This window comes from Muscardinus avellanarius, assembly GCF_963383645.1.
Source record: "Muscardinus avellanarius genome assembly, chromosome: 11".
NCBI lineage: Eukaryota > Metazoa > Chordata > Mammalia > Rodentia > Gliridae > Muscardinus > Muscardinus avellanarius.
The window spans coordinates 16,906,773-16,922,888 of NC_137797.1; the positions used below are offsets into that span (position 1 = coordinate 16,906,773).

General features: G+C 41.1%; 1 protein-coding gene across 1 annotated transcript in view; it reads right to left on the reverse strand.

Annotated features, from left to right (window-relative positions):
• Positions 1–16,116, reverse strand: part of POLR3B (RNA polymerase III subunit B) — a gene marked incomplete at both ends in the record, with an annotated part of 141,272 nt that overhangs the window by 32,866 nt on the left and 92,290 nt on the right. The window contains 4 exons of the mRNA XM_080705137.1: positions 2,444–2,586; positions 6,120–6,237; positions 11,563–11,721; positions 14,733–14,942. Of these exons, the coding sequence (XP_080561263.1) occupies positions 2,444–2,586; positions 6,120–6,237; positions 11,563–11,721; positions 14,733–14,942 (630 nt within the window). The remainder of the gene's footprint in view (positions 1–2,443; positions 2,587–6,119; positions 6,238–11,562; positions 11,722–14,732; positions 14,943–16,116) is intronic.

Sequence of the window (16,116 nt, forward strand, 5' to 3'; positions counted from 1 at the left end):
CCTCCAAAAAAAAAAAAAAAAGAGCAGACAATCTGTTCCTTGTTACCCCCTAAATTCACTGATTTATTTATTCAGATATTCAACAATAATCGACTGCTTATTAAGTGGCTGCTATGAGAAAGGCCTGATCGGGCTTTATGAAGGAGCCGATGAAGCCGGGCGTGGTAGCAAACACTTATAATCCCAGTACTTGGGAGGCTGAGACAGGAGTATCACAAGTTCTTGGCCAGCCTCAGTTACACAGTGATCCCCTCCACAGCTTAGTGAGACACTTTTAAAATAAAGAATAAAAAAAAAAAATAGGGCTAGGGATATAGCTCAGAGGTAGAATGCCTCTGGGTTCAATTCCCAGTACTGCAAAAAAAAAAAAAAAAAAAAATCGGATGAACTGTAAGGACATGGTCTCTACCCTCAAGAAGTCTGGTAGAACTAACACAGTGGATAATCATGCACACATCACCAATCTTCAACTCTCGACACAAAACGTAGTGAAGACATGGGTTTGGTGGTAGCTGAAGTTTGTAAACTAGTCAGAATGGAGATGTCTGAGTGGGGTGCATTCCTGCAAAGCCTTCCAGGTCAATACTTGTAAGAAGGCATGGGTCAAGACAGAGACAAGGACAAGGTGAGCCCGGAATGACTCAGGAGAGCAGCTCATGAACTGCCAAGACCGAGAGAAAAGGAGAAGCAGTTTCAATATAGAGAATCATTCTCACTGGCAAGCAGTAGAAAACACAAGAACCCCAAGATTCTTTAAAAAAACACTCTGAGGTTTTTAGAGCATCTTGGAACTCTGTGGCTTCGAGGTGTCAAATTCATATTAACAGATGGAACACATTTTTTCTTAAAAATATTGACAGGCTAAAATAATCTTGCTTCTGTTAAGTGAACTAAAACTGTTTCTGATGAAATAGTATCTTCATCTGAAATAGCTCCATTGGCAGAATGACAGCCAAGGCTGGATTTATTTGGCAAAACTGTAATATTTGATATACTTGGTTGGCAAACAATCTTAAAATCAGCAAGAACATAATGTGCAGCTGTCTTCAAACCAGTCCATTGAAAACAAGAAAACATGATACCAATTTATACTTTACAAGCCAAGATAAGAGTCAAGGTTGAAAGACAGGGGATATATCTCAAGTATACACCAAAGCCAATGCTAGTGGTCATTGTTCTGCGTACTCACTCTGTGCCAGCTACAACCCTGACTGCTTGATGGTCAGGCGGTTAGGGTGGCCTAGTAGTTAAGAGCTTGGACTTTGGAACCATGCCGCCCAGCCTCAAGAACCAATTCTGCCACAACCATGTGACAGTGGTAACCTGGTAATCTCTCTGTGTTTCTGTTTCCTTATCTGTAAAATGCAGACAATAATGGTACCTATTTCTCAAAGACTGTGAGACTCCAATGAGTCAGATCATGTAAAGTGCTGAGCACATCGCCAGGTACACAGTTAGTGCTACAAAAATGTTGGCTAGTATTGCTGTCCTTAAAGCCAAGTGTCTGGCAGAGGCAAAAGTCAAACCCCAGGACAAACTTGCCCTCTTATGTACACAGTAAACAAGACCCTCCTGAAAGGGAGTTAATCAATAGTGATACCATGTTACATTTCTTGAAGGTGAAAAAATCTAAAGATGAAAACTGAGCAGTAACCATCAATGAAAGGAGAGATGCCGGATAATGCTTTGCATCAAGGTTGGGAGACCCAGGCTCTAAGGCCGCCAAGGAGCCAGCTAGCTACGTACACTTGACTGGCTGTGCAAAGCAGACTCTGAACCTCACCTGTTCCGTAAGATGGCAGATGATTCTGAGGTTTCTTCTAAAGTCAATATCCTATGATATTATGACCCAATAAAACATATCATATTTAAAAATGCACCTTTCATGAGAAAATAATAATAATAAACACTACTATTTTTGAGCAGCCACATGTACTTCTATAGGAATACTATCTAGAATATATCGATAATTATAATTTGGGGCAGAGAATAAAAGGAGAAAGAAAAAGTAGCTCAGATAAGCAATTGTACATGTGTGTTTATGTGTGTGGTACTCCCCAGTACCAGAATCCACAGACATTCTACCTCTGAGCCATACCCCACCCTATATTAGTTTTTATTTTGAAACAGGGTCTCACTAAATTATGAAGGGCCTCACTATGTTGCTGAAGCTGGCCATGAACCCTAATCCTCCTGCTTCAGCTCCCCAAGAATGGGATTACAAGCGTGAGCTACCACAGCTGGCTCTACCACATATTTTAAAATGCCATTAAAAACCAGGCTGATCTGAGGAATAAAATTAATAATTTTGATACCAATGTAATAATTTTTCAAGCATACTAGACTTTTTAATAGGGGAAAGTTATGAAATATTTCTTAAATATGTGGTTAATAAATGAATATATTCAGTTTTATAAACAAGTTGAGAAATGACACACTTTACCTTTCTGTCCATGACGACTGCTGAATTTGTCTCCAATCTCGGGACGTCTCGTCTGTCTCAGCAGCATTTTGATCAGAAAAGCATCTTCAGCGTTGGAAGATATCATCACCTTCTCTATGTATGAATCTGTTGCTCCTTTGTAACTAATGTTAAGAGAAAGTCACCAAAATAAATTTTTCAGAATGTCCTTTGTGATTTTATCACCTATATAGCACATTTAATCCTACTGCAAAATGTTCTGACATTCTCATCTTGGGCTCTGAAAACCAGCTTTTTCTTCTTTTTTTTTTTTTTTGGCGGTACTGGGGTTCCTGGAAACCTTTCTACCAATGGGTTACACTCCCAGACACCTACTTTTTATATTTTTATTTGGAAACAGGGTCTCTTAAGCCAGCATGGCTGGCTTTGAGCCTGCGCGATCCTCCTGTCTCCGCCTCCCAAGTGTGGGGATTACAAGCGTGCGCCACCACACCTGGCCCAGCTTTTGTTTTTAATATTAAATTTAAATTTTAGCCTGGCGTGGTGGCGCACGCTTGTAATCCCCTTGCTTGGGAGGCGGAGACAGGAGGATCGCACAGGTTCAAAGCCAGCTGTGCTGGTTTAAGAGACCCTGTTTCCAAATAAAAAAGTATAAAAATAGGTCTGGGAGTGTAGCCCGGAGGTAGAAGGGTTTCCAGGAACCCCAGTACCACCAAAAAAAAAAAAAAAACCCCAATAAATTTAAATTTCACCATTCCCCTTTTATAGTCCTATGTATTATGAGGAAGGGAGAGCATAATTTAATCCTCACAACAGTCCCATGCTGAGTTCCTCATCAGACAGGGAAAACTAATGCTTATGAGACTTAAGTGACTTGCTAAGGGCACATCCTTGTGGAGCGGACCTGAGGTGGAGTTTAGCCCACTAGCCCAATTCTAGTGCCTAACCACTTTTGTGATAGTTTAAGTCTATTTAGCTTTTCATCTTTCATTTTCCCCCCACACACTTTGCCTCTTTCTGTTTTTCATACAACAGGCATTATTAAGAGTCTACTAAGTGTCAGGTCCTTGCAGGCTCTGGACCCAGAGACACTGAGTGGATACAGTTATTGCACAAAGAGCTCGCCCTGCAGGAGAGAAGAGGATGGTGTGGTAATGACTCCAATAACATGGAGACCAAGTGGCCCAAGGAGGCAGCAGTCAATTGTGCGAGGGGCTGGGATGGCAGTGCTGGCAGGGAGGGGCAGGCATGGAGGTGAGCCCTGACCAGGCAGGGGAGTGGCCTGAGCAAATTCACGAGTCCCAGAGAAGGATGGTATCCAGGCACACTGGAGGTGCCAAGGATGGAGGCCGGTCCCCGATGTCCTGCCTTCCCACGGGCAATGCTGTCATTCAGAGTCATATTCCACTTATACAAGAGAGCAACATCTAAGGGCAATTAATTTAGAAAAACCATTCAGGCAGTTAATAGATGGGTGGAGAGGTATGAGCCCAGCAGCAGGTGAACAGTTACCATAACTGACAATCCAGGCAGGCGCGGAGGGCTGGAACTCACAGCAGCAGGGAGGGGAGGAGGACAGAACCTGCAGGACTCTGAATGGGTAAAGGAGGTAGGTAGAAGGAAGGAGCCAGGTCTGTGCTGCTGGCGACAGGCTGGGGGCTGGTGCCCTTTACCCAGGTGGAGCGGCCTGAAGGACTGGGGCAGGGAAGAAGATGACTTCAGTCTAGATTTGGCATCCTTGACCTGTCCAAGGGCTAGCATGAGCTGATACCAGGAAGGTTTCTATCCAGCAGACATCATCAGCTCAACGCATGTGGTGGGGGGCCGATTTCTGGGAGCAGGAGAGTACATCCAGACAGGGTGCAAAAGTGACTGGCCAGGACCAGGGCAGGCAGGAGGGGAGGCAGAGAATGAGCACCTAGACTGGCAGGAGGGTCAGGCAAAAGCAGGTCCCAGAGTCAAGGGGAGAGGCCTGCTGGTGATGAGTGAGGTGACAGAGGGGTCACATGCAATTCATGCATTATCTGACACTGTGCCAGGCACCAGGGTCCAAGTGAACAAGAGAGACAGAGTCCATGGGACAGGGACTGCGAGGACATCTAACTGGCCTCTCTGACCCCTCAGTGCTTGCCTGTGGCCTCTGTCTTCCCTCACCAGGCTGCACCTACAATACTTCCTGGAATACTGTCTGTGCTCAAAAACACTTGTGAAATGAACCAGACACATGGGTGTCTGGCAACCTCTTCTGAAGCCACTTCGTTGGGATGAAGCGGCAAGAGGCTGGTCTCCAGGGCAGGGCAAGTGGAAGGCAAAGGAGAGGAAGAGGTGACTTCCAAGGGGCTTCGCCACGAAAGGAAGAGAGAAAGAATGGCAGCCAGAAAGGAGCCCAGGGTCCAGCAAGAGCTGTTACAGTAAGAAATCCTTGATTGCCTTTTTAACGGCAGGGAGGGAAGCAATAGAAAACGGGTTGAAAATGTGGGAGGATAGTGGACAAAATGACAGAATAAGGTCTCTGAAAAGAGCAAAGATGATGAAGGATCCAGAAGAGGAGAGGGGGCCTTTGAACAGAAAGACATCCCTCCTTTGAGACAGAGGAGAGTCCCCAGGCACAGCTACCTGGGCAGCGTTAGTAGCTTTCTGCTTTGTGGAGCTCAGCACTGGTGTCCCCAGGTGAACTGCATGCGTCACCCACCCAACTCTGCTGAACTCAGCACAGTGCTCAGGGGGCTCTGGTGCTGCACTCTGGGGGACCTAATCCTGCCTTTGCCGCATGCAGCTTGTGACCGTGGGAAGTCACCTCCGTCTCCACATCTTCCTAATGAGCTCTTGGGAACACAGTGCATGGGTGGCAGTAGGATCAACTAAGCTAACGTGTAAATGCCCACAACAGTGCCAGGCATGGAAGTGCTCATGGAAGCGGTGAGATCACAGCAGTTCCTGAAACTTTTCGGGGTGAGGGTCTTGTGGGCAAGGCTTCTGGCTTTCATCAGCACTCTATCCCTTAACTGGCTCAGCAACCCAATTCTCCCGTGTCACCCCTGCCAGTTAGCCGAGGTGCCTGGGTTAGTGCATGTTTCCTCTCCTAATCTGGTTTCCACAGTGGAGGCTACCACTGGTTCACCCTACTGTGTTTCCCAGTTTAGAGCTGGGAGGAAACTTAAGAGATTAACAAGTCTCTTTCATTGTACAGTTGAGGAATACTAGAGTTTAAACTGAAAAAGTGTCAATGCTTTATCTAAATGAGATTACCACACAATACAACCTGCCCTTGAAGCAGAACAAACTCTACTATATTGGCGACACCAATGCTGTGGCCAGTGTGTTTCATTATTGTTTAAACACAAAGCTGATTGTAATACTCTCTACACAATGAATTTCCAATTCCTCCACATCCTACCAGCATCAAGCTGTACAGACCCTCTAAAACGGGGCCCTTTTATGCCATGTACCCTTCACTTTACTGTTCCTGCCACATGGAAACCGTAGTGATTTAGCCCGTATCTCACAGCAGAGCAGGTTCTAAGGTCTGTATAATCCCAAAGCTCACTTTTATCTTCTATGCCATGCTGTTTTCATGACAAGTAACAGCACCAAATTCCTATCTCTACTTATTCAACTTTCCATGACCTAACTTAAAACTTCCCTCATCCTTTTCTTTTTTTAACCTATGTCTTACCAAGACATAACCAATACCTACGTTATGGGCACATCTTTGTACTGTGGTTGCTGTGGTACATTACTTCCTTCCAGAGGAATCTGAGTCACCGTGGGCATGGACTTGTTGACAAGTACTTGTTTGTTCTCTACTTTCTCACCTAAGAAAAAGAAGTGTGTTAGTCATACTATTACCATCTTTGTAGAATGCAAAGACTACTGGAGCATAAAACTACATGATTAGAGGTGGCTAAGGAAATCCACTCAAGGAAGAAAGAAATGGATCCATGCAGTGAGAATTAGAATTCAACAAGGCTCCCATGTAATTTTGTAAGTCATTAAAAAAAAACCATAGTCTTCCGGGAACATGGCGACCAAGAAAAGCAGCATTTATGAGTCCTGCTACCACTCGATCTCTATTGCCACAAAATCAGTGCTTTTCATAGCCAGAAAACACTATCAGCAGAGAAATAAAAAATGTAAACATAAGGGACAGAGAAAAATAAGACTAGAAGAACAACCAGGGACCAGAAAAGAAACCAGCCCACAATGTGGCAGCAGAAACTTGCCAGCACCATTTTGCCTCACAGCACCAGGCTCGAGAGGAAAGGTAAACAAGGAGCTGAAGTGAGCAGCTGCGGATCATTTGGGTGTAATTCAGCAGTTCTTTCAGCACAAAGAACGCCTGAAACTCCCAGGGGCCAAGCTCATCACGCCTTCCAGGGACTCAGAATGGAGCTCAAAACCAGAAAAGAAATACGCTAGCCTCACGGCCGAGGGCGTGACAAGTGGTGCCATATTGCCAGCAGTGGTGGCGAGTTCACCACACCCGCAACAACTCCAGATCAGTGCACACAATAACCATAAGTGAAATTGTGGCCCTACAGGAGAAATCCCAGCACCGCACCCCCAGGGACTTGCGCAGCTTTGATAATCTCCCTGGGTCTAAGATTTTGCAGTCCAATCCAGTGAAGGAGTAGTGGTGGCAGAGATACCACACCTAGTCGCAGCTCCCTATGGGAAAACACCCAGCCTGGCACCCTCCTGGTCTCCCGCAGCCTCGATTAACTCCCTGGGTCTAAGACGTTGAGATACAACCCAGTAAAGGAGTAGTGGCAGCTGAGATTAACACAAATTTGAGATCCAGAGCACCTTAAGTGAAGTCATGGTGACCCAAGGAAGAACCCAGAAAGGCACAAACTTCTGAAATCATGGGAAAGAGAAACAATAGAGCAATGAATGCCCACAACCCCATAATATCAGAACCTGTAACACAGAAATTCAGAGATCTCCAGAAGATCAAATCAGGAATATAACTGTAGAAATAATACAGGACTTTCGAAAAGAATTTAGAAAAAGTCCAAAAGACATAAAGGATGCAATCATTGAAGTATAGGCATCAATTCAAAAAATAAACAATCGATTAGACCACATAGAGAATAGAGTCTCGCTCCTAGAAGAGGATCACTCAAAAAATGAACGCATAATTTATAACTTAGAAAAAAAATCAGACAGCAGGAATCTGACATTGAAGAAATATGGGCCCATTTTAAGAGAGCTAACCTAAGAATAATCAGAATAGAGGAGGGAAAAGGTGAAACCAAAGGGATCAATAATATCTTCAAAGAAATAATAGCAGAAATTTTTCCATAGAGCAAGAGGTCAATACACAGGTCCAGGAAACTTATAGAACTCCCTTTAGACAGGTTCAGAGAAAAGGTTCCCCATGACACATAACTGTCAAAATGACCAATGTGGAAGGAGGGAATCTTAAAGGCAACAAAAACAAAGGGCCAAGTGACATTCAGTGGCAAACCAATTAGAATCACTCCAGACATCCCAAACCAAGTCATGAAAGCCAGAAGGCCTTGGAGTAACATAATCCAAACTCTGAAAGAAAACAACTTCTAGCCAAAAATTTCCTACCCAGCAAAACTATCAAATTAGATGGGGAAATAAGAAGCTTCCATGACAAACAGAAACTGAAGGAATTTATGTCTTCAAAACCAGCGCTAGAGAAAATACTCAAAGATAGGTAATACATACCAGAACTAGAGAAACAAGATTTTTCATCCAGCAGACAACTAAGCAAATAAGAATAAACAGTATTTCAAACAGAAATAAAATCTTAACATGTTAGGAATTAAAAGTTATCTCTCAATAATCACACTGAATGTAAATGGCCTCAATTCCCCAATAAAAAAACATAAAATGGCAAAATGGATTAAAACCCAGAATCCTTCCATCTGCTGCTTACAAGAAACACACTTTACAAGTAAAGATAGGAACAAACTCAAGGTAAAGGGCTGGAGCAAAGTAATTCAGTTAAGTAGCCATCCTAACAAATGTGAAGTAGTACTTCACTATAGTTTTTATTTGTATTTCTTAATGATTAGTTATATTATAATAATGATGAGTTGATATTCATGTGTTTATTGGTCATATAAAAATCTTTGGAGATTCATTATCAATTTTAGTTTCTTACTTATTTCTAAATTGTATTGTTTGCTTTTATTGATGCTAATTTTTAGGATTTCTATTTGGAATATTAATATACCTTCAGATATAGCATTTGGAAATATTTTATCCCATTCTATGAGTAACTTTTAACTCTGTTTACATTGCCTTTGGATGTACAATATTTTTTTATTTTTTATGAAGTTTGTTTATTCTTTTGTTGCCTGTGCCTTTGGAATCATAGCCAAGAAATCACTGCCAATTTCAATGTTGTGAAGTTTTATGACCCAGGTTTTCTTTAAAAGTTTATAGTCTTAAAATTTACATTTAGGTCTTTTATCTATTTTGAGTTAGTATTTGTATATGGTGTTAGGTAAGAATCCAATCTTATTCTTTTTCATGTAATTATTATTTTTCAACAATATTTAGTGAAAAGATTATTATTTCCTTCACCAAATGTTCTTGGAAACCTTGTCAAAAATAACTTGGCCATATATGAAAGAATATATTTCTAGGCTTTTTATTTTACTCTACTGGTTTATATATCTGCCTTTATAGCAGTACTACACTGTTTTGATTATTGTAGCTTTACAAGGTTTGAAATCAGAAAATGTGCGTCTTCTAGCCATGTTCTTTTTTGAGATTGTTTTGGGTATTTAGAGTTCATATTTCATGTTAGGATAGATTTTTTTCTAAAAAACAGTATGATAGTTTCACCTTAAAAAAAAAGAAAAGAAAAAATATCCTCTGGTAAGAAAGAAACAAGACAGAAATATTGAAATGTTATCTCTAAGTGATCAAAAGTTTGATATCAGACAAATGAATCTGTTATGTGAGATTATCATTGTTAATTTTGGATAAATTCCTATAATATTTAAAAAAAATAAATAAATTTTTAAAAATCACAGATTAGGAACAAGTGTGAATAACATTTAAAATAACTAATTTATGGGTCTATAACAATTGTTTTTCTTAAAAGTGTTTGGACCATTTTTTATTTATAGTTATTTCAAAATGAAAAAGTTACTACCATTACTTGGAAGTAAGATCATCAAAATAATCTTTGTTTTTGATGCTATTCCCATTGCAGCTTTGACCTCTGCATGGTAAGCTCAAAGATCCAGTGCTTGCTTCGGCATTTACTCTCCAAACCTCAATGACCAGCATTAAGAGTGAGAGACACAGAAGCACACATTCATAATCCCAGTATGTGGCAGGCTGGGACAGGAGAATCACAGGTTCGAGCAAGTAGTAAGACTCTTATCAACCTAACAAAACCGTTTCAAAATAAAAAATAAAGCTGGGCGTGGTGGCGCACGCTTGTAATCCCCGCGCTTGGGAGGCAGAGACAGGAGGATCGCGCAGGTTTGAAGCCAGCCGCGCGTGCGCTGGTTTAGGAGACCCTGTTTCCAAATAAAAATGTAAAAATAGGTCTGGGAGTGTAGCCCCGAGGTAGAAGGGCTTCCAGGAACCCCAGTACCACCAAATAAATAAATAAATAAATAAATAAATAAATAAATAAATAAATAAATAAAACTGGGCATGGTGGCACACGCTTGTAATCCCAGCATTTGGGAGGCTCAGACAGGAGGATCCGGGTTTGCGGCCAGCCTCAGCTACTTAATGAAGTCCTTTGCAAGTCAGTGAGACCCTGTTTCCAAATAAAGAATAAAAAATAGGGCTTGGGGAAATAGCTTGGAGGTAGAATGCCTCTGGGTTCCATCCCCAGTACTGCAAAAATAAATAAATAAATTAAATAAAATAGGGCTAGGGTATAGTTTGGAATTAGAATGCTTCTTGGTTCAATGAAACAAAAGCAGAATGAATGAGGGGAGCCACAGCTCAATAGAGCACTAACTACCTAGGGTCTAAGCATAGCTAGGCTAGGCTGTATAGATGGCACCTGATGTGCCACAGAGTGCTCGGTTGGGAGACCTTTATTTTGTGCTGTCTCATCCTGTCTCCACATTCAAGCAGAATGATTATTTCAAATACGCACGTGATCCTGCCACTGCTTTGGGCTTCGGGGAGCATAATGAAGACAGCTCCAGGCTGGGAGGCCTCACCTAGGCCCCTCCCAACCCCCCCCCCCCCCCCCGCCTTAAGCACAAGACACTCCCCTGTACTCTCTCCAGATCCTTCAGCTACCAAGCTCTGGTACACTTGCACAAGCTTCCTTACTGTCTAGAACACATGCTCTGCCCCTCTTTAGTGGCTAATGCTTACGTATCCTTCAGACTTCAGCTCATCTCCTTGGGGAAAGCTACGCTGATCTTCCTAACTAGGTCAAATCTTCTTGCTATACAATGGCCTCAGAGCTACCTTCATGATTCCTTAGACTGATTATAATTTGACATGTTTATGTGTGATCTTCTAAAAGTCAGTCTCCCACACTAGCCTGTTAAAACCCACAGGGGCATCTATAAGTTCATCAACAATTTGTAATTATAATGGAGTCACATCTTTTAGGGAAAGAAGATTATAATATCAGTCTAAAAGCCAGGTGTGGGATGTGCATGCCTGTAATCCCAGTACTGGAAGGCTGAGATAGCAGGATTGCAGGTTCAAGGACAACCTCAGCAAGTAGTGAGAGTCTAAATAAGACTGGGGGTAGAACATGGGGGTAGAATGCCTCTGGGTTCAATCCCTAGTCTCACTCACACACACACCACAAATAAATAAAAATAAAGTAGTCTACAAGCAAAATGCATAAATAATACCAGTGTAGATGCAGGGATGCAATCTATTTTAAACATTTCCTTAAAGTGGCTTTTTTTAAGATTTAAAATTGTAACTAGAAAGTTATAATTAGAATAGATTACTACTATGTTAAAAACATAACACAGAGAAAAAAAGAATAGCAGGAAATTCATGGAAAACAACCATACTGGTTGAATCTATATAGCAGTACTTTAGGTTGGTGTTTTTTCCTCTGCTTTGTTTACCAAATATTCAGAAATATTGTGGGATAACTTCCATTATTCAAATAGTATACATTAAAATTTCTTTCTTTTTAGAAAGATTTTTACCTGGAGAACAAATACCATCCGCATCTAAAATTTCATGTCGCCAGATGGGTTTCCTTGTAGCAGCATCCAACATGGGCCCCATCACTTTATCAAAAGTCTGATTGGTGTATCGTTTTAATGTGCACTTAGCATTTTTATATACTAGGCAACGCCCAAAGCCTAAAATGAAAGCAAAATAGGTTGGAACTAGCAGTGATAACAGAGCTGTAAGAAAACATAGACTGTGATATCCAACCGCCCCCTGACCTCACCCTCCCCAACACCCAGACCTGATCTACATTTGGATACGCTGGGGCTGGCATAAATCAAACAACAATCTGATTACCTCAAGTAATGGCTCAGAACCCTCACTGGCCATATAAACAAACACTGGAATAGCTATAGCCATTTTAGCATGGACTCTACCTGGCCCTGCTGGAGGAAAGTAACAGGAATCTAAGAGTGATGCTGTGATTCATTCTGAACTCACAACCACAGAATATTAGAATTAGAAAACACTTGGCTTAACCCCTCTTTTTGTGGGCAATATGAGTGAGGTACAGAGAAGTTAAGAAGTTAAGCTCCTCCACTAAGTTGGTGGCAGAGCTGAGAGTAGACCAATTCCACCAACTACCAAGCTGGGATTCTTCGTACTCACTCTTTTGATGCGTAACTTCTGCTAAGTCCCTGGAAAGTTTTTCTTTTTCTGATTTTGGCAATTATGGGTAGTCCCAAAAAAGACAACCACCACCACCAACAAAAAATAACAAATTTGCCCAGTGTGGTGGCACATGCTTATAATCCCAGCACTTGGAGGGCTGAGAGAAGAGGATCACAGGTTCACACCCAGCCTCAGCTACTCAATGAGGCCCTTGCAACATAGTGAGACCATTTCAAAATAAAGAATAAAAAATAGGCCGGGTGTGGTGGCGCACGCTTGTAATCCCCGTGCTTGGGAGGCAGAAACAGGAGGATCGTGCAGGTTCAAAGCCAGCCGCGTGCGCTGGCTTAGGAGACCCTGTTTCCAAATAAAAATGTAAAAATAGGTCTGGGAGTGTAAGCCTGGAGGTAGAAGGGCTTCCAAGAACCCCAGTACCACCAAAAAAAAAAAAAAAAAAAAAAAAAAAAAAATAGGGCTGGGGCTGTAGCTTGGAGGTAGAATGCCGCTGGGTTCAATACCCAGTACCAACACAAAACAAACAAGAAAAAACAAAACAAAAACCCCAAATTATCTCCAAAGAGAGAAAACAAAAGATGTAATCAAATGATTTTAATGGGAGAGATACTTTACCTCTGCCCTAAAGATCAGCTTACTTTAATTACAGTTTTAGATTCTATTTGTCTAGTGGATGAGGGAGAAGCCTTGAGACCAACAATAAAAAATATGAGTGTGTGTGTGTGTGTGTGTGTGTGTGTGTGTGTGTTTGCAAAATAAGCTTGGCACAATGGTACAAGCCTGTAATCCTAATACTTGGGAGGCTAAGACAGGATATTCACAGGTTCAAGGCCTTGTTTCAAAATAAAAAATTAAAAGGGGTGGGATTATACCTCAGGAGTAGAATGACCACTCCCAATAATTAAAAAAGAAGCTAAGTAGATAGTATAAATCTCTTTGGAGGAGCAAAACTCTCAACCACTAAATCACTAAAAGAAAAAAAAAAACATTGTTTGCAGAGTTAGCCAAATGAACCAACATTTTCCTTCAAAACTAAATGTTATTACCAATATTCTTGGCTGCTTTGCTTTCTCTTTTCTCTTTGACAAACAGCTATTTTAAGCTGGATTTTCTCTCTAATCTCAAGACACAATGAGCCATGTAAGAGTTCATTTAGATAGGAAAATGTCTTGGGATTAAGTGGCAGTTATTCCTAATAAAATAAATGCACAGATATAAAATCCTTCACTTATAATTCTTAACCAGAAGTGGAACTCTTTCAAGAAACCTGAGAATGTGATTTTAGAGAATCAATCAGGTAAAAGGAGATCCCTAAATAAAATCTCAGTGTCCTCAGATAACTTTTAAAATTAGAAGGTGACTGTGGGATGGAATAAATCTGCAGCTGAGAATGTAGACAATCCACACGTCTCCGAGCGAGTCCTAGTCATCATGACTCCTACTGCGCTGTGGATGGCCATAATAAACCAGAGCAAGCTGGTTGGGAATCATTACGTGATCTTGAAATGTCATACTACAGCCATCAGCTGCAACTCACAGAGTGCTGTGTGAATCCGAAATGCATGAAATTGAGAAGTGTTTTTCTGAGTGTAAACGGTCATTTTATTTACAGATGGCAGCTTAAAAGAGGACAGTGAACTCAGATCATTAAATTGTGTTGCAGAGTTTTTGACAGACATCACAAAGTCTTCCGATTTCCACATAAACGTTACTAGTTAATCAGAAAGGAAAACATCTAGTTTTAAAGCATGGCTGTTGTCATTTGGAGGAAAAAAAAGAGGCATAAATTAAGTGCAGCCAACATTAACACCAATGACACATGTCTAGGAGTACTATTATGGCTGCCTAGCAACTACTAAGAGGGAAGGGTAAGGCATAGTGGGGAAGCCAGAGAGGAAAAGAGAAACAGATCATGAAAAGAGAAGTCAGACCGCGATCAGGTAATGGCTAACACACCACAAAGTGGTGGCCTGTGAAAGTAAACTGACAAAAAAGCAGAGAAAGAAATGTGCAAAAACTACAAGCTAGGGTGCGTGTACATGTGATTTTAATTTTTGTCATTTCTTTTAAAAAAAGAGTATAATAGATTATAAGGTTAAGATACACAATAAATAAGTCTTTCCCATCCGGATATTGCTACTGCCCTCTCAGACAGGTTTGTTGATATGTGTGTATTATTAGATATATTTTTAAAAACTTACTTCATACAATTCCTCCTGGAAAATAAACAGACTTTTATATTTTCTCTTTGAGAAACTGTCTCATGTCACCAAGAAAATAAAAAAGAATGAACGGAAGATCCTGTAGTAGTATATTCAACACAATATCTCAATACAAGTCATTAAAAACAGCAAAAAGCCAACACCAAAATGCAGCTGTCTCCTGTTTGCATACTGTAAGATTTCAATCACTTGAATGGCCACTGACTTGGTGACAGAGTGACTTTTACACTGACCCCCCATACCTCGCCTGGTAAGAAGCAGTGCTGGTGTTAGAGCCCTGAGAATGTGCTCACCTCTGTCCAGGGAGGCCTTGTTTAAAACAAGAGCATCTTCAATATCATAGCCGCTGTAACTCATCACGGCAACTGTTGCATTCTGTCCGGCTGGCAATTTCTCAAAGTCTATCAACTCAATGGTTTTTGTTTTAACCATGGGTTTTTGTGGATAAGCCAGCAGATACATGAGCGTATCGATTCTGTTTCGCTGGTTGTATCCAATCGTACCTTCATAGATATTGGGGAAAATGAAGTATAACATTTTATTTTGTAAAATAATTAGGTAGCAATAAATATAAGAACATTAGCTATGCTATTTAAATAAAAAAAAATCTTTAGGTCAAGTATTCCAAAAGCAATACCCTAATGGTGGCTGGTGGCTTTTAAAAGCCAATTTTCTCACTAAGACTTAAAATCCCACAAAGAAAAAAAATTAGACCTAGGGAGTACTAATCTAAATAATCTCAACACTTTGGATTTGTAGACTTGATCTTGTTTAAATAATTTTAATTTTCAGTGTTTAATTTCGTAAGTTAGTCCACAAGCCTGTTGGCTGTAATGTTTCAGACTCATTTCTGGCTCTAAGGACAGGGAGTGGGCGGGGGCAGTGAATGACATCAGTATTCATGAGCAAGGAGCTCATGCGGTATGACAGGTCCACTCCATAGGAAGGAATCCACAATTATGAAAGTTATAAATGAAAAGGAAAACAGGCGAGAAGAGAAAGAACACAGTGAAGAAAGGAAATCAAGCAAAGGCAGGAAAGAGTGGATTCATTCATTTATTTAACTATGTATCTATCAAGCAGTTAATAAATATCTACTCTGTGCTGAGCACTGGAGATAAATGGGGAAAAACAAGGTCCTCTTCCCTAAAAATGTAGGGTACAGTCCAATCAGGATGGGCTCCTCCCTCTTTAGCAATCAGTCTTCCCACTTGCTTGGTCCTTGGAAAGGTGTTACCAGGTCACTGTTACCGGAAAATGACATCAGAATGTTAATCTTTTGTCTTTTTCTCCCTGAGAAATACATGGGGGATTTGTGGGCTTCATGAAGGAAATTCTTTTAGTCCTTTGGGCTTAGGGACACACAGTTGATCCTACACAGAGACCTTAAAATTGGGAAACTCAGGCCTGTCCTGTTGAGGTTGTGTGTGGGCTACTGATTCTGACTTCTCCTGAATATCTCTTTATCTCTTCTTCATGCATGGCAGAGAAGTTAAGAAGAGACGCTAACATTAGGAAAGACAGTAGCTTTGTCTATCTTGTACACACCTCCACAGTGACACGCAGGCACGCACATACACACGCTAAGCTACTTATGTGCTAGTACACAGAGTCAGGCCCTAGAACAAGCAAATACTAAAACTCAGCCTTTATCTCAGCTTCTCTATATTCATGGCT